This window comes from Camelus dromedarius, chromosome 5 (genome assembly GCF_036321535.1).
Source record: "Camelus dromedarius isolate mCamDro1 chromosome 5, mCamDro1.pat, whole genome shotgun sequence".
Classification (NCBI taxonomy): domain Eukaryota; kingdom Metazoa; phylum Chordata; class Mammalia; order Artiodactyla; family Camelidae; genus Camelus; species Camelus dromedarius.
Genome location: NC_087440.1, coordinates 9,255,510 through 9,280,472, shown reverse-complemented (window position 1 = coordinate 9,280,472; position 24,963 = coordinate 9,255,510). Strand labels below are relative to the sequence as shown.

At 38.5% G+C, this 24,963-nt stretch overlaps 2 protein-coding genes across 3 annotated transcripts in view; one reads left to right on the top strand and one right to left on the bottom strand.

Annotated features, from left to right (window-relative positions):
- The window catches only part of ALDH1A2 (aldehyde dehydrogenase 1 family member A2), a 267,478-nt gene that overhangs the window by 123,831 nt on the left and 118,684 nt on the right, over nucleotides 1-24,963 (bottom strand). The gene's annotated exons all lie outside the window — the stretch shown is intronic.
- Nucleotides 24,465-24,963, top strand: part of AQP9 (aquaporin 9) — a 36,197-nt gene continuing 35,698 nt past the window's right edge. For both annotated transcript variants that reach the window (XM_031452994.2, XM_031452993.2), the window contains exon 1: nucleotides 24,465-24,926. In XM_031452994.2, the coding sequence (XP_031308854.1) occupies nucleotides 24,816-24,926 (111 nt within the window). In that variant the 5' untranslated portion in view covers nucleotides 24,465-24,815. The remainder of the gene's footprint in view (nucleotides 24,927-24,963) is intronic.

Genomic DNA, 24,963 nt, shown 5'->3' with positions numbered 1-24,963 from the left:
CACAAATAAGTATTTATTCTAACACTACTTTGAAAAGGTCAAGTTTGAGAGATGCTACAGACATACCAAGATAAGACATAGCACCTTCCCTCGAGGACTAAGTTCGGTAGGGAAGATAGTGAATACATGAAAAGCTTTTTAGTAAGGTATGTGACAGAATAGTGGCAAGAACAAAGCACTAGAAGTTTAGCTTAGAATAATTCTTGAAAAGTTTTTGGTGGCATTTGAGATGAACCTTGAAAATTTGGTAGAGCTTTTTTGGTTCTTGAAATATGGGGAAGGGTGGCTTTGGCAGGAATGGATAAATAAAAAGCCACCTAAAATCCCAGGCTTGAAATCACTGGATATAGTTTGCCTCTAGTCAAAGACATGAGATGGGATATGTCCATCCTTCCTCCTTCCCTTCCCTTCCCTTCCTTCTTAATTCAGAAGGTAAGAGAAAACAATTAAAGGAAGATGGCATACAGTGGTATCAAGAAGTCAAAAGTCAAAAGAAACAGTTTTACTAAGAAGGGGAGCAGCATTATTCACAGCAGCCAAAAAGTGGAAACAATTCAAATGTCCATCAACTAATGAATGAATAAACACATTTGGTAAATCCATACAATGGAATATTATTCAACCATAAAAAGGAATGAAGGACTGTTACATATTACAATATGGATAAACCTTGAAGACATTATGCTAAGAAAAATAAGCCAGTCACAAAGGACTACATATATGATTCTGTTTATATAGAATGTCCAAAATAGACAAATCCCTAGAGAGAGAAAGTGTATTAGTGTTGCCTAGGAATGGGAGAGGGGAAGGTGGGTGAATTGCGGGATGACAACTAATGAGGGTGGGGTTTCTTTGGAGGTAATGAAGTGTTCTAAAATGAATTGTAATGATCAGTGCACAATTCTGTGAATATATTAAAAGCCATTGGTTCATATACTTTCTCTGGATGGATTATAACTCAATCCAGCTGTTTAAGAAAAAAACAATGATGAAGGGAGTAGTCCATAGTATCAGTTTTTACAGGAAGGTCAAGGAGGATGAATACTGAGAAAGGGCTATAGGATTTAATGATTCACTGGTGACCTTTGAAAAGGGAATTTCTTTTCTGCAATTGTGGGAGCAGAAGTGAGTGGGTGGGGAGGAAGTGGAGGCAGAGCAGTCTTTTAAGAAGTTTGGCTATGAAGGATAAGGCCATAGGACACCTTCCAACTTCCCCCTACTCAGTCCCACTTTTATTAAAAGAATCTTCTCATTAACATTAACTGTTTCTGAGGAAAATCATTCTTTGGGGTTAGGGTTGACTCTCAACCTGAGCTCACTTTCCACTCTCAGTCCCAGAATTTTGCCTGATGTATTGTGTTTTCGCAGTTGAATCATGAAGAAACATCAGAGACACTCTTGAAGGTGAACAAGATGGGAGGACTTGCTCTGCCACATATGAAGGTTTATTATAAAGCTACAGTAATTGAGTTAGTGTGATATTTGTTCAGGGATAAAGAAACAAACTTCTGGAATGACTATGAAGCTCAGAAGCAGATCTACGTGAGGACTGACATTGGAGGTGCAGAGCAATAACAAAAAAGAAAGATTTTTTAAACAAATGGGGCCAAAACAACTGCCAAATGAGGAAAAATGGTATCAGACTCCTGCCCCATAACAGACAGAAAAATAAATAGCTAACGATTAAAAATCAAATGCAAAAAGCAAAATTAGTAATCTCTAAGATTATGAAAAGAATATCTTCATGACCTCAGGAGTTGTGAAGGATTTCTCAAATAAGATATAAAAAAAAACTGTAAAGGGAAAATTGCTAAATTGAACCCCATTTAAAGCTAAGAATTTTTAATCATTAATTTTGCATTTAAAATTTTGTATTTTTTCTCAAAGAAGGCATCCACATTGTATATCTGCAAGGACCACAAAGCCTGGATCCACAACTAGTCCTTTCAAACAACACCTCCTCTGTTTCCCAAGCAAACTTTATTCCCAAAGATGGTATTCTAGATACAGGCTTTTTCTATTTACTGCTTAATCTTTAGGTTTGTGATAATGTCATTGAACTAGTTCTCTTCCTCAACCCAAGAAGTGTATCATAATCTCTTTGTTACAAAGGCTTCTATTCCTTTTGATTTGTTCATTAATACAATCACCCATCATTTTGTGGAATAAGCCAGATCTCAAACCACAGTTGTAACTGACAGAGCTAACAAAACCACAGCCAACTCGAGATCACTTAAACCTACAAACTGAGATTTCAAGAGGCTAGGCCATCCACCACTACATCTCTTGGTCCTAGTAACTGGCCAAACACAAAAGGGCTTCTCTGGCTCTTCCTAACTAAGCCTGGCAAAAAACTCATATATCAGTGTTCTGTAGCCCAGGTAGAACTGACCCAGCCATCTTTCTAGTTTAAAGTCATGGTTACTAACCTCACCAATAAACCACGTGAAGGCAAAATTATTCTTCAAACCAATGCCTAAAACACCTGTAATCTGAAGCTCCGCCTATTTTGAGGTAAAATTTCCCTGGGGCTATAAGACATATTTCCCAATAATTTAATTCCTATTCCAGCCAGGCTGAAATGAAACTTAATCTGTTCAGGCCAAAGTTATGCCTACCCGGATCACATTAAGGTCCACCATAAAGGACCACGTACCAAATACAAGTATTAAGGCTGTGTTGGCCCTCTCCAGTTATAAACAGCCACAGAGCTGTAAAAACTTGCCAACAGCTGAATTCCCTCAAACTGGCAAAGGTGAAAAAACTATGTGCCTTCAAACGTGAACGTCTTAAAGTGTCTCATGTGCACACCCCTCAAAGTTTCAACTACCACATGATATTTTAGACTCCATATTGTCAGTCCTTGTTTATTTTTTTAAGATTTCTAGCCAAGCTGGAAACCAGGGATTTTAAGAGGCCAAGTTTAGAACCACTTGAGAAAGAAAACACAGGAGTTTTATAGACAGATATACATTTTTTTAAATTTAGCTTTTTGATGAACTGGGGAACATAGTTTCAATTTGCAGCCACAAAAGTGTCTTAATATGAATGGAATGGCCCCAAACTGTAGGTCTCCCCTTTGCTGGAAGAGTCCATCCAGTGTCCATTCATGAACTCAACACATGAAAATGGACCACAGTGCCCCCTACTCCACATTTAATCTCTGAAAAAGACTCCAGATGGGGACTTACCAAGCAGCTATTTCCCCCAGACTCACCAGTAAGATGTCTCTTCTCACTCAGTAGGAAGTGCATGAGGTGATGGGGAGATGCCAAGATGGTTCTCAAGCAAACAATCTTTCACGGAGACATGAGGGAAAAGTGGAGGTGATGTGCTTTGAAGATGAAGGAAGGGGCCAGGAGCCAAGGACTGTAGGTGGCCTCTAGATGCAGGAAAAGGCAAGAAAACAGACTGTCCTCTGGAGACTCCGGAAGAAGCTATTAAATTAATTAAATAAGGAGGCCATTAGACTGAGGTGGCTCTAATGCCATGGGAGCCAATATCAGCAACCCCAAACCTGAGCCTGTAAACACCTCAAGGTTGTGAAGAGAAACCTAAGGACAACCAATCATAAATAGCCAACTAGGTTTTAAGCTGTAACCAATCAAATAATCTCCTTTCTTTGCTTCTGCTTTGTCTCTATACAGGTTTCTCCCCAGCTCCTGTCATCAGAGTGCTTTGAACCACTTCTGCTTTGACACTGCTTATTTGAATCGATTTTTGTTCAAATAAATTCTTAAAATTTTAATATGCCTCCATTTATCTTTTAACAGAATACAGGTCTGCAGACACCTTGATTCTAGCCCAAGAAGATATATTTTGGACTTCTGACCTAATAACTTTGTGTTGTTGTTTATAGTTGTTTAATTACTGTAACTGATGACTACTACGTTTGTGGTCATTGGTTATAGTAGGTGGGGGAAGTGCGTGCACACGTGCCCCAACAGGGCCTGTCCTGGCCAGAGGCAAGCGCTACTTCTCCGGACGCCTGCTGAGTGCCCCAGCTTAGCAACATTCCCTGTAGCAACGAGTCCTGCAGTCCTCCCACCTCTGCTGAAGGCTCCACAGCCGTGTGTACGGAACATCTGCTGCTCCGGCTTTTGCTCAGCTTTTACGAAGGCTACTGACTTCTTGCTACAGGTTACTGCCTACAAACTGCTGAGTATTAGTGAGAATTCTCAGGCGTGGGGGTGGCGGCACACCCCGTGTCATGTGTCTACAGACCTGTGTATGGATGAACACCTATATTATACACATAGTATATATACATATTATATATATACATATGCATACCCAGACCTGTGTATGAATGTGCACCTGTATAAAAGATACATTATCCACATATATCAGCAGCACGTCTTCCCTGATATGATGCACTAAAAAGAACACAACATCACTTCTCTGGCTTTCTTACCAAAAATGCATAATCTCAGTTTAAGCTGAGAGAATATTAGGCTAACCCAAGTTGAGAGACACTACAAAATAACTAACTACATCTCTTCAAAAGGGCAGACAGGAAAGGGGGTATAGAAAAATGAGCCATTGGAAATAGCATCACAGAGGAAACTAAGGTCTTAGAGGAAAGACAATTTGTAGTTAGAGCCAAGAGAAGAAGCAAATAGAAAACGAGAGGGAGAAAGGACGCTAATACCAGTCAGTGTTCTAAAGGGAATCTTATACGACATCCAGGTGCTTTGGCCAAGATCATCCCCAACTGATGGGAAGAAGCAAAGGTAGACTGCATGTATTTCTAACTCACTATAAATAAACAACACATTCCATCTGTACTATAGGTAAAATAATCCCCACTTTAAACTTTTTAAAATTGTGCCTTTTCCTCATCCTTTATGGGCAGGGGGGCAGAAATCTGAAAAATACCTTTTAGGCTTTTAAATATCAGAGGTTGAAATAAAGATAAGTGTTTTTTTAGTTGAATACTTTTACAAATTCTTGCCCATCAGACTTTTTCTTTCTTTATATAAGTCACATGATGGATCATATTTCAGAAGAGCTATTGTTGGATGGTGGAGAAAGGACCAGAATAAAAGACACAGTGTATCTGTGGAGTAAAGAATTGTTTTCTGGGGAAAGATGGAAGAGATAAAAGGAACTGTTCATTCATAAGCTCCTCTAGGCATTTTGAAGAATGTGAAAGAAACGTTTGTCCTTAGAATATTTACTCATCCTCAGCTAGAGGATGAGTCAAAATAATACATAATTATGGTATTGGTCAACAATGAGTCTAAGGCTTCATAAAGGAAAACATCGTAGATGATAAATGGCATGGAAGATAGTCTTTGATAAAAAGGGTGGAAATTACAATGGTGGAGAGGAGTGAGTCAGGAGGTTATTCTTGGCAGTGAACAGTGTGAACAGTGGTAGAGATGAGAATAATAATGCATTCTCAGAGGAATGACTAGAGTGTCCCGGCTGGAGAACATTGGGAATGTTATTAGAGAGATCAATTGGGACCCATTGGCCAATGGCCCTGAATGCTGGGCTCAGAGAGTACATTGATCTGATAGGTAAGAAGAAATACTTATAAATTTATGCAGGAGATAGCACAATGAGAATGATGTTTTAGAAGTAATTGTCTACATTGTTAAAGAGGCCAGTTAAGACGGCATATTTGTTAGATATTTCTCCGAAGAAGACATACAGGTGGCTGGCCAACAGGCACATGAAAAGATACTCAACATCACTAATTTTTTGAGAAACACAAATCAAAACTACAACGAGGTCTCACCTCACACTGGTCAGAATGGCCATCATCAAAAAGTCTACAAATAATAAATGCTAGAGAGGGTGTGGAGAAAAAGGAACCCTCCTACACTGTTGGTGGGAATGCAAGTTGGTGCAGCCACTATGGAGAATAGTATGGAGGTTCCTTAAAAAACTAAAAATAGAGTTACCATATGATTCAGCAATCCCACTCCTGGGCATATATCTGGAGAAAACCCCAATTTGAAAAGATACACGCACGCCAATGTTCATAGCAGCACTATTTACAATAGCCAACACGTGTAAACAACTTAAATGTCCATCGACAGATGACTGGATAAAGAAATTGTGAGATATATATATACATATATACATATATGCTGGAATTATAAAGTAGAATGGAATATATATATAGAATAGAATACTACTCAGCCATAAAAAGGAATGAAATAATACTACTTTCAGCAACATGGATGGACTTAGAGATTCATACTAAGTGAAGTAAGTCAGACAGAGAAACATAAATACATGACATCACTTATATGTGGTGTCTAATAAAATGACACAAATGAACTTATTTACAAAGCAAAAAGAGACTCATAGACAGAAAACAAACTTATGGTTACCAGGGGGAAGGAGGAGAGAGGGATAAATTGGGAGTTTGGGATTGGCAGATACAAACTACTGTGTACAGAATAGATAAACAACAAGGTCCTACTGTATAGCACAGGGAAATATATTCAATGGGTTGTAGTAACCTGTAATGAAAAAGAATATATGTGTGTGTGTGTGTGTGTGTGTGTGTGTGTGTGTGTGCGCGCGCGCGCATACATATAAAACTGAATCACTATGCTGTATACCAGAAACTAATTCAACATTGTAAATCAACTATACTTCAATTTCTAAAATGTAAAAAAAAAAAAAAAAAAGAATCTGTAAGTCCATGATACCATAAAGAGAAAGAGAAAACAGGGGAAACTTGGCTTTACAAAAATTTGTCAACCAATAAATGCAAGAGGAATTAAAAAAAAAATCCAGCATATCTGGGGCATTAACTCCGTGGTGGATTGAATAATAGTCCCTTAAAGATGTGGGTATTCTAATCCCTGGAATCTGTGAATGTTACCTCATATAGCAAAAGGGATTTTGCAAATGTGATTAAGTTAAAAGTCTTGAGAAGCAGAGAGTACCCAGGATTACCTGAATGGGCCCAATGTAATCACAAGTCTTTATAAGAGGGAGGCAGAAGATCAGAGTGACTAGTAGGAGACAGGACAACTGAAGCAAGAGGTTAGAGTGAAGCAAGGAAGGGACCACAAGTTACAGAATGCATGTGGCCGCTAGAAACTAAAAAACGCCAGAACACAGGAGCTTCTAGAAAGAATGCAGCCCTGCTAACACTTTGATTTCAGACTTCTGACTTCCTGAGTTGTTAAGAAAATAAATTTGTGTTGTTTTAAGCCACTAAATTTTTGGTAATTTGTTTCAGTGATAAATGAAAACGGATACAACTCCTTTTGAGAGACTGATAAAAATTATTTTTTTAACATAGAAAAAGGCATGTTTGCACACCAGTATTTTTAAAAAATAATTTCAGGGGATTTACAGACTCATTAAAGTTCATCTACAGACCTTCTCAGGGGTGTTTGTTTCCCAGGTTTAAAGCTCTGGAGTTCACATGTTATTTCAGTACTTCATACACACAATGAAAATGTTTAGGGCTGTCAGTGAGATACGAAAAGATAATGCAGATGTTAAGAGACACTATGGTGGAAGGCTAAATGTGCAGTTTAAGGTCAGGTACACATCAAAGGTGACTCCGAGACTGCAAACCTGGCAGACCTAGAGAAGAGATATGTCAACAAGAAATGGAGATGGTGGGAAGACAAGAAGGTTGTCCGGGAAAAGATAGAGGGTAAAGCCCATGAAATAGAGCCTGCCAGGGCCAGAATCAAAGTTCCCAGTTCATCTCAGGACTCGGGATCTTCAAGGGGAACACTTGCGTTTGCAGAAAACCCAGAAGCCAGACTTGAGCTGGGGAGCAGCCAATGACAGAGTCTTTGTGGACTGTTACCTCAGCCGGTATTGACTAGAGCTGGAAGAGGGAGGTGGAAGCCAGAGGTGGCTGTGAGGACGGTGCCCTTGACCTGTGGGCACCAAGTCCTCTAATCAATATGATGGACTGACTCATACCAAAGGGTCTAGACTAGGACCAATCCTGCCCCTAAAAAGAGGGGAATTTAGGAACCCTAGGTCTAGAATTTATTAACTCTAGGATTAGTAATTCGGTCTTCAGTCAGAGGGTATTCGGACAGAAAGGTTCAGTTAATTGGTTCCTGTTAGGAGTAAGGAATCCTGCACGGGCACCAAAATAATAACAGTGATGGCAACAACAGGAGGAAAACTAATAAAGCAAATGCAGGACAGCTAGTGCCAAAGGGTACAAGCAGGGCTGTCCCAAGAAATTCCCGGCATCTGGTTCGAACTGATTACGGACAGTAGGTCCATGTCCTTATTTTGGGAATCTATAAGAAGATGCCCCTACAATATTCAGACAACTTAAGGAAAGGGCAAGGCTGAATTTTCTGAGGGAGTCAATAAAGCACTGTGGAGAAAAGCATGGGTACTGGAACCGAGAAGCCCTCGGTTCAAATCAGAGCTCTCTCATTGCTGTCCATTCCAGGGAAATGTCCTCATACCAGGAAGCCCAGTTCCACATCTTTAGAACTGCAAAGAATACATTCCTTTAGAAGCATGTTGCCAGTGTTACATGTGGTAATATTCGTACCCGCGCTGCCTGACACGTTAAAAAGTGCTGGGTAAGTGGTGGCTGTTGTCACTGGGATCAGGCAGCTGCTAAGTTGTGTAAGCTGAAGAAGATATATATGCAAGTATGACTATGCTATTTAATCTAATCTGTTCCTGCATCAAATTAAGAAGGTGTTACTCTGAAACCATAACCCACTCATTTGCATTGTGTAACATCTGAGGTCATTGTGCTCTCAGAAAAGAAAGTTGATGCTTGGAATCGAGAAAAAGTACAGACCAAGAGCAGTGACAAGTATTGTGTGCCTACCATGTGCCATATGGATGGTGTTGTATAAAATAATTCACCTATACCTCAGAACAGTGGTCTGAAGTATGAGCTATTATAATGCCCTTTCTGCAAGTGAGGAAACTGAGGTGCAAAGCAGTTAATAACTTGCCCAAGGCTCCACAGCTATTAAGTGGTGAAGAAAAAATAGAAACCCAAGCTCTCTGACTCCAGGGCCTGCGAGTTCAACCCCACACTGAACTCTCTCTCAAGAGAACGAATGGTCTCCAGCACTACTGATGGAGTCATGATTGATGGACACAATGGTCTCGTTCCTCCCAGGGACAGATCTCTGTAGTAGAAATAGGTACATCATCAATCAGGTTACCTTCTGAATCCCCTCCAAGACAAAGTGATGGGGATGGGGTTGTGAGGCTTTTGGTTGGAGAAGGATTCCAGCTGCTGGACTAGATGTGGGAATGAGCATGGTCAGTGCCAAGACTTAGCTGAAGGACAGAAGCCAGAAGCGAAAATCAGGCTGAGAATCAGGGACCATCTAAGGAAACACCGGTCCCAAAGCAGATGGACTGAAAGGTCAAAACTGAAAAGGTTGAGGACAAAGGAGTATGGAAAGGAGCCAACAAGATGAGGATCAGTAGAATCTGGAGCCCAGAGAGAGGATTCTTGAGTGTGAAATGAGAAGCAAATCCTTCCTTGGGCACCAGCCTAGGGGTGGAAGGAGCAGTTGTGGAGGCAGCCACTTCCTTCTGTTCTGATCCATGTTTTCCAAGCTTTCAAGATTTGGCTTCTGTGAAGATTTTATTACTGAAGAGGTGTGTGTTTATCAGCCAAGAGGAGTAGGACGGTTATTTTTCACATTGTAAATTAACAAACAGGCTTCTCATTTATTAGTGAGCATCTAGTGAATTCAATAACTTGAGTCAGCCTTCCAGGGCTGAGTCACATCTGAGTGACGCAATGAAATTAAGTTTTAGATGTGTAAAGCTGAAGACAACATCCTGGGTCTCAATTGATTCCATTCAAACGACAATCTCCTTTCATAAGACAGTTAGTCAGCCTCTCTCTTTGACATCCTTTTAGCAGCAAAAAGTTCTGAAATTTCCATACACTAAGAGTTCACTGAGTTCAACCATTCATACATTTACCAAATTTACCAACTATCTGTGTGGTTTCCTAATTGGACTGAGATCATCATGAAGGCCTAGGCTGCTTTTCATTCATCTTCACATGCCTGGGACCTAGCACAGTCTACTCAAAAGCACTTGCATACTCAGAAAGCGTTTGTTGAACTGAATCGATGTGGATAAGAACAACATATTATACTAGAGACAATACGGGCAACATGCTCAGTAAGTTTTCAGATGGTAGATTAAACACTTTCAAGATATCACTTTACCTTTTCCCATGTGCCAAATTTAATACGTATTCTAAAATTACAGATTAAATTCTCATTTGATACATGTAATTGACTGCCATTTTGTTTCAAATCAATTTTAAAGTTTACCCTCATGTCCTTTAGTAGCACACCAAATTTCATCAGTCAAACCCTTTGATATCATAGAAAAAAACCAAAAACTAAAGTGACCTTGCTTCATTTGGTCAACACACATTCACTTATCAAATTCTCTCTGAGCAAATATTTGAATAAACAGATGTTCTTTATCTTTGTACCCAGAAGGTCAATGAACTGAAATCATAGAGGACATGACAGTCTTGGAATTAAAAATCCTCCCAGCAAGCACACATTAGCCATAACTACATTCAATTCAGATCAAAGGGAGTTGACTTCAAATTCTTTCTCTTCTGCTTACATGATCATTAATTGATTGGTTACCCTTATCAATTCAGTTGTTAAAGCACCTCAGCTATTTGGAGATTTGATCAATTTTTTTAGAGATTAATCTGCAAAAGATCTATATGAGTAGCCACTATCATAGACTCCAAATTCTTTGTATTAAACCAGAAGATGTTTAGAGGTGTTTTGAGAGCATACTTCCATTGAAAAATATGGCATTTCAAAACACACTGTGAACTCACCACTAAGGACAAAACTTTTGTTCCCATTGGTATATTCTGCAGTGAATTTCTAGACAATGGTCTATTTGAAACTATATGATTTTGTTTTAAAATTTCTGGATTCCCTGTGATGTATTTTTCACCAGTTAGCAAGTTAAATTTTTAAAAATTGTAATAATAATAGAACTCTTGGTGGATTCAGGAGGTGAAGGAAATGTACCTTGCATGTGTGCATGTTTCTCACAGGAGTCTCCTAGAAGTCTATAGAGAGTCCCAGGGTGTTCTTTAGGTTAGGATGCCATGCCTTCTCTAAGGAAAAGGTAAGGATCACCCTTGACTTAATCCCTTTACTGAGAAGTGGATCAGTGACCACTGTTGACTCTCCTCATTGTGTAGTTAGGAGAAGACGGCTACCTTGGAAAGAGTTTTAAAAACAGATTTTTTGGGTGTCCTCTGTGCTCAGTGGAGCAATTGGAATTGTAACTTGAAGAGTAACTTCCAGAAGGAAAGCCTTCTGATCTAGCACTTTTATAGACATGCCTGGCACTATAACCAACCAAGAGAACAAGAGGTAATTCCCAGATTCTTGGGATTGTATGAAAGGCACGCTGGACTGCTGTACAGAACTCGTAGGTCTTTGGGGTTCTTCCCTGGAAGAGCTCAAAAAGCAGGCAGTCAACTCCTATTCCAACTGCTGAGAGGTTTGGGAGGGCCCTCAATGTCCTTCTCGGGATGATGTGTCCAGTATCTTCCTGGTAGGGGAATGCATGAGCTTTCAGGGGAATGGACATCCTTGGGGGACTTGTGACCCCTCATCCTGATCCCCAACCAGATGGACAATTTAGGCTCTTGAAATATTAAATTTACAGTTAAATACTAGCTGCCCCATACACAGTTGCTGTTGCTAATGTACTATCAGCAGGGCACAGGCTTTTGTTTTTTTGCAGTTCTGGAGACAGGTTTGTACAAGATCACCCCTGGCTGGTATGATCAGCTCTGTGTAATTTGGAGGTGCAATGGCTGAGGCTGCGGAGTTTGTCCAGGGACCAAGCCCTCCACTCAGCCTTCCTCACAGAGAGCTGAAACTCCACCAAAGGAATCTTTTCCCAGTTGTAGTGTATTCACTCTACGAAGTAGCATACTCATAAAGAAATCAGGAAAGGCTGAATAAAAATCTATCCATGAGGCAAAGTCTCCTTTTATTTGTGACAAAATGGGATTTCTCCACTGTGTCTGAGCTATGGTAGGTGGTACACAGGGTCCAGAGTCCAAAGGTTCAGATTTGAATCCTCACCCTCCCACTAACTGCAGGGTTTTGGACAGGTCGCTGCTTTGTCTTGGGCTTCAGCTTTCTCAAATGAAAGTGAGGGATCCTAATGTTCATTGACAGATGAATGGATAAAGATGTGGTATGTATATATACACACATATATATATTATATATATATAGTATTACTTAGCCATACTCAGAATGAAATAATGCCATTTGCAGCAACATGGATGGACCCAGAGATTATAATACAAAGCTGAGTAAGTCAGACAGAGAAAGACAACTATCATATGATCACTTGTATGCGGAAGCTAAAAAAATGATACAAATAAACTTATTTACAAAACAGAAAAAAGACTCAGACATAGAAAACAAACTAATGGTTACCAAAGAGAAAAGGGGGAGGGAGGGGTAATTGGGAGTTTGGGATTAACAGATACACATTATTATGTATAAAATAGATAAAAAAAAAAAAACAAGGACCTACTATATAGCACAGGAAACTATATTAAATATCTTGCAATAGCCTATAGTGGAAAGGAAAAAATATATATGTGCATGTACATATGTATAAAACGGAATCACTTTGCTGTACACCTGAAACATTATAAATCAACTATACTTCAATAAAAAAAAGAACATACATATTGAAATTAAACATAAAAGAAAGGAAAAATAAAATCAATGTTCTCTTCACTCCCTAACTCAACATGTTTATTCAAAGATTATGTGCCATGGGCACACCAACTACTGGGTATCTAACAGTCAGCGTAGTTTCTAATCCTCTAAACATTCACTGTGTAGTACAAGAGACAAGGAAGAAACAAGAAATTGCAATTTATATCTGCCCCTTTTACTTTACGTAATTGTTTTGAGGTAAAAATAGATAATTTATGCAAATGCTTCATAAGCTGTGAAAAGCTATAAAAAAAAAAACCCCAGCTTTCTGCCCATACTGATTGTCCATATTTACTTTCATATTCACTCCAAAAATTGTAATTCTATGATGATAATTTTATTGTGAGATGATTTGTGTGCTTGATAAAGATTTATAGATTTCCTTAATTCATGAAAATGAGGTACATTAAAAGAAGGTGATATTTCCAAGGCAGAATATTTGACAGGACCACTTTGAAGTGGCTCTGTACGCGCTCTCTTATTCTTTCCGAAAGCCTTATCCATTCACCTCTCCTTAACTGCCAAGACACACCATTCCTTCCCTCACTCCTGAAGCCCCTTTATCAGGGTCATATATGGGTCGAGTCTCAGGACACAGAGGGAGGGATAGGATGGAGGGTCTGTCGTGCATGTTACTGGTAAATTTTGACTAATCTGAACATTTGAAAGTTTGTTTCTTGGATCATGTGAAAAATGTCCTTATAACCATGGTAACTGAGTGACAATGGCTACATCAGAATGTCACGTAAAGGAGGGTATTTCTGAAGAAGAAGAGCCAGTGGGAAATTTGAATTTCATAGCACATACTATAAGCTAGACACACTCCAGTACATTAACATTAGAATTAATTTTGAAAACTGTTTCCAAGTTTGATTTTAGTTTGAGATTTTCAGAGCATCTCATACCATGAAAAAATTTTGAGAAAGCTTCTTTATGACAAATGTTTACTGTGCTAAGCACTTTAAGCCATACCAAGAAATACAAGGCATAGTTCTTATTTTTGAAGAGTTCATCGTCTATTTGGAGTGAAAAAAAAAAACATGTATGCCTACATATAGAGCACACGCAGACAGGAAGAGATAAGAAGCTGTACGTAATTGATGGTTAAGTAAGTCACACCATGAATAGGATGGGTATTCAACTGAGAGATTTCACTGTTCAATGGAATTGAGAGACAAGTAATCATAAATGAGTTACAAAGTGGGCATGGCCTTTGGAATATGATGTAAGTAGGGTTTGGATGGGAATAGAGGTGGAGGAAGGGCGTTTGAGGTGAACAGATACAGCACAAGGGAGAAATGAGCAAGGCATCTTGTGGAACCTATATGGGTCCTTCCAGAAGAAATGGAGTATTTTCTTCTGGGGGGACATTGACACACATTTTTGGGAAGGTCTGGAAGAGCCAGGTTTGTGGAAGGCCTTGAATATCAGTCTAGGGATTGAATGTCACCCTGTAGAGAATGAGGAATCACTGAGTTTTAGGACAACTAAATCATGCTTTAAATAGATTTCTCTCTCAAAGATGTACAGGGCGAGTCAGTGAGCAGAGGGAGGCAAGGAGCTCAGTTTTTCTGTTAATTTTCAACATTGTTTTACTTTGTCTCCTAATAAAACAAGTGCAATAAAAATTTATGACACAATGAACACCTGTGACCCCACCTCCCAGTTTATGACGAGCAACAGGACCATTACTTTCCTGTCCCCTGCCTGGTCTCTCAAATCCCTTCCTTCTCCCACCCCCCCCGGGACATAACTTCTATCCTGAGCTTTATGTTTGCCATCCCTTTGCATTTCTTCATAGATTTACGACCTACACTTGGTCCCTAAAAATATGTTGAACAATTCTGTAGGTTTTTTCCTTAATGTAAAATGAATCATTCTTCACAAATTATTCTGCCACATGCATTTTTGGGTCAACATGATATTTCTCAGATTAACTTATGTCATTTTCTTGTAACTGTATTTCATTAATTTCAACTGCTTTATGATAGCCCATTGTAAAAATTTACTCAGTCCATTTATCCATTTAACTACTGATTAGCATCTGGGTTGTTTCGTTATTTCACTATTAGAAATAGTGCTGCTAGGAGTCTTCCTGTACATTTCTCCAGGTACACTTATGCAGTCGTTTTCCCAGGGTGTATTTCTAGGTGTGCAATTGCTCCGTCATTGGGTACTCACACGTTCAAATGTATTAGATAATATCAAACTGGGTGTGGTTTCATAATGGGTTGTATCACACTGCCAGCAGGAATACACTGGTGCTGCAGTGGTTCTAAATCCTGGCCTTCCCCGGATACTGTAAATATTTTTTGTTTTTGCCAATCTGGTATGAATTGTTATCTCATTGGGGTTTTAATTTGCATTTGTTCAATTACTAACAAAGCAGAGCATATGTGAGGTCCACAGGGCAGGCAGTCAGGAAGGCAAGACAGATGAAAAGTGAGGGAGTTCAAGAAGAAGCTGGAAACTACAGGAGTCTACCAGGACAGACTGACACCTGCTAAAACCTATCAGCTCTGGTTGCCCCTGACCTCAATGGTTTGGACGTCCTGGGACACTTCATTGTGGTTTGAAGCTCGGACACTTCATTATGGAGTTGAATGCACACACACACACACACACACACGCACACGCACACGCACACACACACACAAACACCCCTAGTGCAGGAGTCGGTGAAGCCAAAGGAGGATCCAGGGAAAGGTGGAGTGAGTGCAATCTGGCAGCTGCCTCCCACCAACAAGGTGAGCCAACAGACAAGCTGCAACATGTTTGAGCTACAAAATGACTACTCCTTTAATTCTGTCCTCCATGTCCTGTGCAAGAATTTCTCTGGAGGCTCCACCCTAAGCAGAAATATGCAGAAAGGGAATTCTGGGAGATGTGTTCAGCTTAGCCATGTTAACACAGTGCAAAGACACTCCACAGACAATACAGCATAATATAAACATAAGTTAAGCAAAACCTTCCAATAATACAAGAATTTCATAAAATCATTATCATAACAGAAGATTTGAACATACTTTTCTCAGAGTTTGATAGGTTAAGTGTGTTAGACAGAATCCTAAGTTGGTCCCCAAGTTCTCCACCCCCACGCGTATACCCTCTCTATAACCCACACCCCTTGAGCATGGGCCAGGCTTGTGAATATGACAGGCTATCACTCCTGTGATTATATTACGTGGTTGAAAGTATTTTGCAACTATAATTAGATCCCTAATCAGCTGATTCTGAGCTAAGTAAAAGGGAGGTTATCCTTGGTGTGTTTGATTTAATTAACCCTTAAAATGGACTGGACCCTTCCCAAACTGAGAAATTTAGAAGTTTGAGAGGGCCTCTGGAGAGGATCATATGGCAAGGACCCTAAGGCAACCTCTAAGGGCTGAGAGTAGTTCCCAAATAAAGGCTTGCAACACAATGCAAGCATTCTTTCAAACAAAAGGAAAAGAATTCTGTCAACAACCTTAGGTGCCTAGAAGTGGCTCTTTCCCAACATCCTGATTTCATTTAGCCTTGTGAGATTTGAGCAGAGGAACCATCTATGTCGTCTTGGCCCATGGAATATGTGAGAGAATAAATTTGTGTTGTATTAAGATGCTAGGTTTGTAGTAATTTGTAATGCAACAACAGAAAACTAATATAATTAAATAAATGAAGTAACACTCTTAAATAAGCATTTATTTTGATTATATGAATATATGTTTGTGCAATGCAAAGAAAACTTTTTTCAAAAGTTTGCATAATATTAAAAACTCTGATTAAGTATTAGGCCACAAAGACATTTACAATACATCCTACAAATTTGAAATCTTATAGAACACATTCTCTGAATATTCTACAATAAATAAAGCTAGATACTAATAATGAAACTTCCTTGGATACTACGTTAAGAAAATCACACTGAAACATATGTATTTGATCTAAGGGAAATCAAACAGAAATGACAGATTTTCTAAGAATTAACAATAATTAAACCCAATATACCAAAATATGTTGATCCAAATAAAGCATTTCTCAGAGAAAATTTACATCCTTAATTACTTCTTTCAGGAATAATTTAAATTAATTAATTAATCAGTAAACCCAAGAATAAAAGAAAGAACAAAAAGATAAACTAAGTTCGGGGAACTATATTAGGAAAAATAAGACACTAGTTGATTTTCAATGAAACAAAATTGTAAATGACAAAACCAAGGCTTGGTTCTTCAAAAATAACAATGAAAGAGATTTACCTCTGGTAACAGACCAAGGAGAAAAGAGAGGAAAATATAAATAAATAATGTTTGAAGTGAAAAGAGATGCTTTAAAACTGTATGCTACATCAGTATTGCCAATTTAAAAAATCTACAATAAATAAAAGAACTTCTAGAAAAGCATAACTGACCAAAATTTACTTAAGATATATAAGCAACAATAACTACAGTAGATATTAAAACCTTCTCAAAGATCCACTAACCAAAGGAGAGCTTGGCTTATATTTCTATATAAATGGAACCCATCAGTTTTTAAGAAACACAATCTTGGTTTTTTAAACTGTTCCATAAGATAGAGAAATATGGAAAACTTTCCAGTTTTTTTGTTCATGAATAGTATTAGTCCGATATCAAGGTCTGGCAAATAAAACACAAATCAGCTACCTATAATTTTACTTGTGAGTATCCAAGCCAAAAAAAATCAAAACCTAAATATTGGAAAATTCAGTCTAGCAGTATATGTATATGTGTATCATGAAGAAATAGTTGTCTTTTCAAGAACACAAGACTAGTTCAACCGCAGAACATTTAAAATATAATATAATTAACTAATGACATAAAAAGTAACAGAAGAATTTTTTGAAATGCAATATCGTCATTAAATATTCAAAAGACATCTGATGAACTCCAACACACAGTCCTGTTTTTAAAATAACATTGCTTAAATTTTTAGAAAAGTCTTAGCCTGATAAACAGGAAACTTAATGAGTGGCTCACTAAAGGCATTGTCTTTAAACTCAGGAAAAATACAAGGATGCTGGTTTTCATTATTATAATTAAGTATTTTTGTAATAATTTCTGCCTATATAATAAATCAAGAAAATGAAATAAACAGAAGTGTTAAAAAGAGAGTAAATGATGATTATTTATAGTTCATATTATATGCTATCTAAAAAAATTTAAGATAACCAAACAATTTAGGGCTCTTTAATAGTAAAATTAACATAAATCTCAAACTGGCTTTAAAGATATTAAACATGACTGGTTTACATAACTGCAAGATGGTTCAGTGATGTGATCAAGGACTCAGGTATATTCTGCCTTCATATCCTCATCTCTGTGTCAGCTTAATTAGAAGACTAGTTCTTCCCAAGGTTACAAGATGGGTGTTTATAACAGTTGGGGCTATAAGCTTCCTTGTTCATGTCCGGGTATGACAGAGAACTTGGTTCTTACAGCTTTCAGAGAATTGTGGAATTCCTTTCCAAAGCCCCAAAAGTTTCTTCTCAAATTTCACTAACCCAAATTAAACCACATTATTATTCCTGAACCAGGCATGGTTTCAAGGTTGGAAAATGATTCTGATAGGCTTAGGCTAATTTGTTTTACCCTTAAACTTCAAACCTGTGTTTACCCTTAATCAGTGTCTCACCCAAAGCTCACAGCTGCATAGAAAAGAAGATAGATACCCAAATGAAAATCTGGTCCTGTTAGAAAGAAAGTTTAATCGATGCCAAATAGGCAACTAACAATGTTCACTGCAATGTCAACTAGAAATGTATTTGAAACTATAAGAAAGTTCATTAGGTTGGACAGATAGAAGATACACATGCAGAAATTGCTTGTAATGGTCAGTAGAAAATAGAATAAAAAAGGAGATCTCATCCCAACTCCAAAAATAAAGGCAACTAGGTATCAACTGCCTATAAACTTAAGAATTCGCAAGACCCAGTGAAGGAAACAATGTAACTTTACTTGAGAACATTAAAAAGACTTGAATTAATGAAGAGATGGGAATTCTATTTTCGAAGGGAAAATTCAATATTACAACTTTATCCACAAAGTTAATGCTTTTTCATTAATTATAGTTGGGAGGATATGAAACTTTAAAAATGATTGAAAAATTCCCCTAGCTAATAAAAATATTTGAGAATAAGAATGAGGATGTAGCCAATCTTTTTAATTTTAGTAATTCTACTAGGTGTACAGTGGTAGCTCACTGTGGTTTTTTTTTTTTTTAACATTTTTTATTGATTTATAATCATTTTACAATGTTGTGTCAAATTCCAGTGTTCAGCACAATTTTTCAGTCATACATGGACATATACACACTCATTGTCACATTTTTTTCTCTGAGCTACCATAACATTTTGTGTATATTTCCCTGTGCTATACAGTATAATCTTGTTTATCTATTCTACAATTTTGAAATCCCAGCCTATCCCTTCCCACCCTCCTCCCCTCTGGCAACCACAAGTCTGTACTCTCTGTCTATGAGTCTATTTCTGTCCTGTATTTACTCTTTGTTTTTGTTTGTTTGTTTTTTAGATTCCACATATGAGTGATCTCATATGGTATTTTTCTTTCTCTTTCTGGCTTACTTCGCTTAGAATGACAACACCCAGCATTGTGTAGGATGTGGAGAAGACTAAACATTCATACTCTCAGTAGAAATGTAAAATGGAACAATCTCTTAGGTATGTAGTTTGTCTGTTTCTAAGAGGTTAAATACACTCATACCATATGAATCAGCCAGTTCACTCCTTGGTATTTACCCGAGAGAAATAAAAGCATTTGCCCTTAAAAAGACTTCTACACAACTGTTTACACAGCTTTATTTATAACAACCAAAACTAGAAATAACCCAAATGTTCATCAACAGGTGAATGGATAATCAAAATGCTGTATAGAAATACTACTCGTCAATGAAAAGGAATAAATTACTGATAGATAAAACAAAAAAACCCAAAAAACAAACAAAAAAAAGAATGAGGATCTAGCTACTCAACCAGGACATCAAAAAGTATAGCAGGACTAGAGTAATAACTAAAATCATAACTTTACTTCTGGGAATGTTTTATACAAGAGAGATGAAATTTCAAACCAAATAATGTTGAAAAACTTGTCAAAATATTTGGTGAATAAATTAGAGTGCTCCCTTACAATATACATCATAATATATTCTTAAAAAGTTAAAAATTTAAGTGTAAAGAGTAAAATCACAAAAATACTGAAATATATGTGTGTGTGTGTATATATATATATATATATATATATATGACAAAGTTTAATATTTTTGTAACTTGGAGATAGAGCAGGTCTTCTTTTAGTAGGAATACCAAATTTGGTAACCATACAGAAAAATGTTTATAGACCCGAGTATATAGATTTTTCTGAACTTCTGTATGGCAGTCACACAACATCATTGTAAGTTAAAGATACATGATCAGCTCGAAAATGATTTGCCACAGATAACAGATAAAAGATTTAAATTCTTATGCTGTAAGGAGTGACGAAAAACTAATAAATAAAAAACAAAACTGATGAAAAATGGGTAGAGGACATAAGTTAAAAATGTATAAAAGAATAAATACAAATAGCTCACACATGAAAGATGCTCAACCCCACCATTAGTCAAAGAAATGCATACAAAAACAATATTACCTTTTAACTGTTACAGTGGGAAGAGATTTTGAAAGGCTTTACATTAACCAATATGAAAGGGAATGGGAGAAATAGGTACATTTAAAACACTTTTTATAAAGTGCATATTCTTCAACCAGTAATTCAACTTTTAGGCAGTTGTGCGAAGAGGTAGACAAGTATATACTAAGGGTGTCCATTTAATAGAGGGAAATTGGCAAAAACCAACTATCTATCAAAAGGAAGTTGTTTAAATTATAGCACATTTTTATAATTGAATATTACACAGTCATTAAAAAGATGAGTTACACATTGGCATAAAAGATGAACAGAATATTTTAAGAGAAAACACATTAGTATGTATAATGTAGTCCCAGTTTTAGAAAATAAAAAAGGTATTACAGCCAACAAATGCATTTATTTTCCCAGTGGATTGGAAGAAAAGATCATCAGCTAAGCAGGAGGTTTGGGACAGGGAACTGGACGGGCATGAAGAGGTATATTGCTAATGCACAGATGAAATCGTGTATGGCATCTGAATTATCAGGTATACTTGCAAGATTCCTGAGCTCCATCCCTGATCTACCAAATCATAGTCTGTGAAGTTAGGCGATCCGAATGCACCCTGAAGTCTGGAACCTTTGAAATGAAAGGTTAACTAAGGATATGGGGCCATTGCTGATGCTAGATTACAATTATGTTTAGGGTCAATCAATGCATTTATATAATTTTTTTCCAGCAGTATTCAACAGTGTGGGAAGAGAGCATTTGAGAAAAATCGATGACTGGATATACTTGGAGTTGGACCTTGGCATTGTAGGTGTAGAAAAAAGTCAATGGGTCAGTGGAACCAGACATGCTGGTAGGTGCATCATTAACCTGGGTGATGGTGAGGTAAGAACTGGGTGGAGAGGGAGGAGTTGAGGGGCTGGAATTTATAAGGAGGATTTGAAGCAGATCTGTGAAATCAGACAGTGGATAAAATGTGAGAACTGGAAGTTTTAGTCAGTGAGATGTGTCTTGGCATGAAAGATTTTGAGAAAGGAGATGGTGACAGAGTCCCAACAGTGGCCATCAAAAGGATTTCTGAACTAGAACAGGGATAAAGTTGGCTGAAGTAGAAGTGGTTGGGGAAGTGAGGTCAGAATGCGAGATAGTTATCCTTACGAACATCAGACTTGTTAAACCCCATGATGGAGGAAAAAATGGTTACTCAAGGCAAAAGCAGATAGAAAAGAGAATGTTGAGGTCAGGGAGGGACAGAGTCAGGGAGAAATGAAAGAGCTGGGTGGGTTAGCTCCAGAGATTCAGCATGGCACTGTATCTAGGTAAGCACAATTTTAGAACTGTTGGTGGCAGGATGAATCAGTATGTTTGCAATGCACAGTGACCTCTAGGATGTCCATGTGGTGATAGCTGGAATTTTGGTTTGATACTTTGCACATGCTTCTATTTACTATACGATGTCTTCACTTGGAGGTCATAATTCCTTAGAAGTAGAGATCTATCTTCCTTATTTTTGAGTCTCCACCGCTTAATGCTGTGCCTGACATACAGTAAATACTCAATAAAAGATTTTTTTCTGGATGAATAAATGAAGAAAACTAAGCAGCTCTATATTTCTGATAGGAACTTTGGTGTGAGGGTGCTTTGCACAGGGGAGCGTGAGCAAGTTAGTTTGACAATGAACTCACGGTGAAGGAGGTGAAAAGTGTAACTGTCCTCTGAAGGCAGAGTGAAAAAATTATAAAGATTTTGTTCTTCTCCACCTAGGCCTGAAATGATCAGTATCACAAGCTCAGCCTCTGCTTTCTTCAAATTTTCTTTTAGATAACCTCATCTTTTTAAAAAATTCCAATTTAATGTAATTTTAGGTAACCTCATCTTTATTTGCGGCTTCTGCTATCACCACACAGACCTTCCCCCTAATACAGACCCATATCGTTTCCTACTTGACACAGTCTCTCAGAGGCACCAGAGAGCCCCTGAGCCTGCACAAGTAGGATTCATGACCTTCCCTGGTGGTCCTGGTCCTCTCCTGGGGTTTAGCACCTCCTTCCCCAATGGCTGTAGCCATCAGACGTGAATTTCTTTTCCTTATCCTTCATAGCCAATCCAGCAAGTCCTTCCAATTTTAAGATACAAAGAACTCTTGAATCTTTCCATTTCTCTCCATTGTCAAAGCCACAACCTAGTCCTGGAATTCTGTATTACGCACCCCACCCCCCCAACAATGAGTCTACTTATGCTCACTTTAGGCCCCTCCAGTCCCCTCTCCACCTCACAGCTAGGACGATCTATTCAAAACTCAAACCTGGTGATGCCCTGTTAAAGTTAAAACACTTTAGTGACCTATTATTACTCTTAACCCTAAACATGATTTACAAAGCTCAGTATAGTCTGGCTTCTGCCCATGGCTCCAGCTTCATTTTGCACTGTGCTCCTGTGCTGTCTCTGGAAGCCAGTCACAGCGGGTTTCTTTCGTCCATGGATAGGCACCATACTGTTCCATCCCCACCCTCCGCCCCAAGACCTTCTTCACCTCAAGTAGTTAACCTCTACACTTCCTTCTGATCTCAGCTCAGACATGACCTCCCAGGAGAAGCCACCAGAGATCTGTGGCAAGATGAAATCCCCCTCTTATATTTACTCATAAAAATATGTCCTCCATCTTCATAGCATACATCTCTGCTGTGATTCCATATTTCTGTGTGCATGATTATTTCACTCGTGTCTGTCTCCCTCACGAGACTCTAAGCTCTGTAAGGGGCAAGAGCCCCAGGTGATTTGCTAAGTGCAGTGCTTGGCACATAATGAGTATGCCATAAATACTTGTAAGGTGAGTGAACAGAGAGACCAAAGAACACACTTGTGTGGCATTAGGTGTAGTCACAACAATGAAGTCCTGTTCCTCTGGTCCATCCACTGGGACTTGGGGATAGTGTGGTCCTAAATGACTCTCCTAGACAGTGGTATCCACGAGGTCTTAACCAGGAGTTAGAGTCAGAATGCTGCATTCTTATCTTGGCTCTGCAATGACGTGTCCTCAGGCAAGTTATAATCTCTTTAGGCCTAAACTCTGGGTTTCACCCACAGATTAGGTGTGTCTTCTGCCCTTGAACTCTTCTCCAGACCCCTCCTTCTCTTCCAGCCTGCCTCCTCAGCTGGGACTGACTGTGGGCCTCCTGCAAAGATAAGGCAGGGCCTGAAAGAGAGACAGCTTTTCTGTGGGAGGGCTGGGAGGAAGCACACAGTGTGAGCGCTAATTCCATGGGACTGCCTTGGTATTCAGAAGCAACTGCTGGATTCTATTTCTTCCAACAAAACTAGTTTCAAAAAACAATTGAAGGCTTGAATATCTGACATGACCAGAAGCTAGTCCTGGACACGGTTTGTTGCCTGCAAGGATGTTAATTCATCAAACTTAAAAGATATAACCTAGAAGCCTTGTTCAGGTATATTTACCCCCTTTCTTGTTTAATTGGGGTGGCATGTACTCAGATTAATCTCTTTCTGGTTCAGCGATCTCCAAGCAGTGTAGACTTTCAAGCTGTTATTGTTTATTTGCAATTCATTTTGCTTAAATATTTCATGATAAATGAAGGAGAGTAACCTGGTTTTCAAACTGCAGTGCTTCTTAAGTTAGCTTATCGATCCTTCTGGTTCTGGATCCCAAACTATCCTTAGTAGATGAAGTATGGCTACAGTAACTGAGGAGGAGATCCCATCCTGTCCTACAGACTTGCATGTGAAACTTGCGGTGGTCTCTCCGTGAGTTAATTTCATCTCTAGAGCAAATGCAGTGATTCTTAACACCCTCAGGGAGGTGTCATTAAATTACTGAAATGTTATCGGAAGAAAACAAGAGTGACTAATCTTGCAGAACAACATTTCTATATTTTCTTCATGTTCTCCAATTTGCAAGAAATCTTCAGAAGAGAGCTTACACTGGATATATACATATATACCTGATTTGACAATTCCAAGCAACACCACAACCACCCACTTCCGAACAGGGGAAAAAAAAATCAGAAGCTTGCAATTGTGCAACATGTAAATCTCTTCTGGCCTGGAGCCCATCGCTGTGGTTTGGCAACACAACCAACACATCTCTTTTCTCATCTCTTGAAAAAAAAAAAACTCAACAGAGGGAAAAAATACCTTGAGAATAAAGGTAATGATTAATCCATCGGGCACAAAAAGGATTGTTTTTGGGATTTCAGGTTCTAGCTCACCGTTTCAAATAAACAGCAGTGAACAGGGAATGACAATTTCACCAAAAGAGGATTAAGCCGCAGGCTCTAATTGGGGCAGGATTTGAACGGCCAGAGAATCTCGCTAGGCATCTCCAGGAATCTGCGAGCAGCTGTCAAAACTTCCATTTCATGTGTCAGTGAAGTAGGAACCAGAAGAAGCAGGTATTGGTGAAAAGAGCGGTCCTTGGAGAAGCCCCAGGATGCAGTCTGAGACAAGACAAAGGAAGAAAAGCTGGAAGCAGAGACTGGTTTTGAAGAGCAGCTTAGCAAAAGAAATGCTCTCCGAGTTCTTGGGCACATTTATAATGATTGTAAGTATTTTCTGATTTCCTGAATTCTGACCCAACA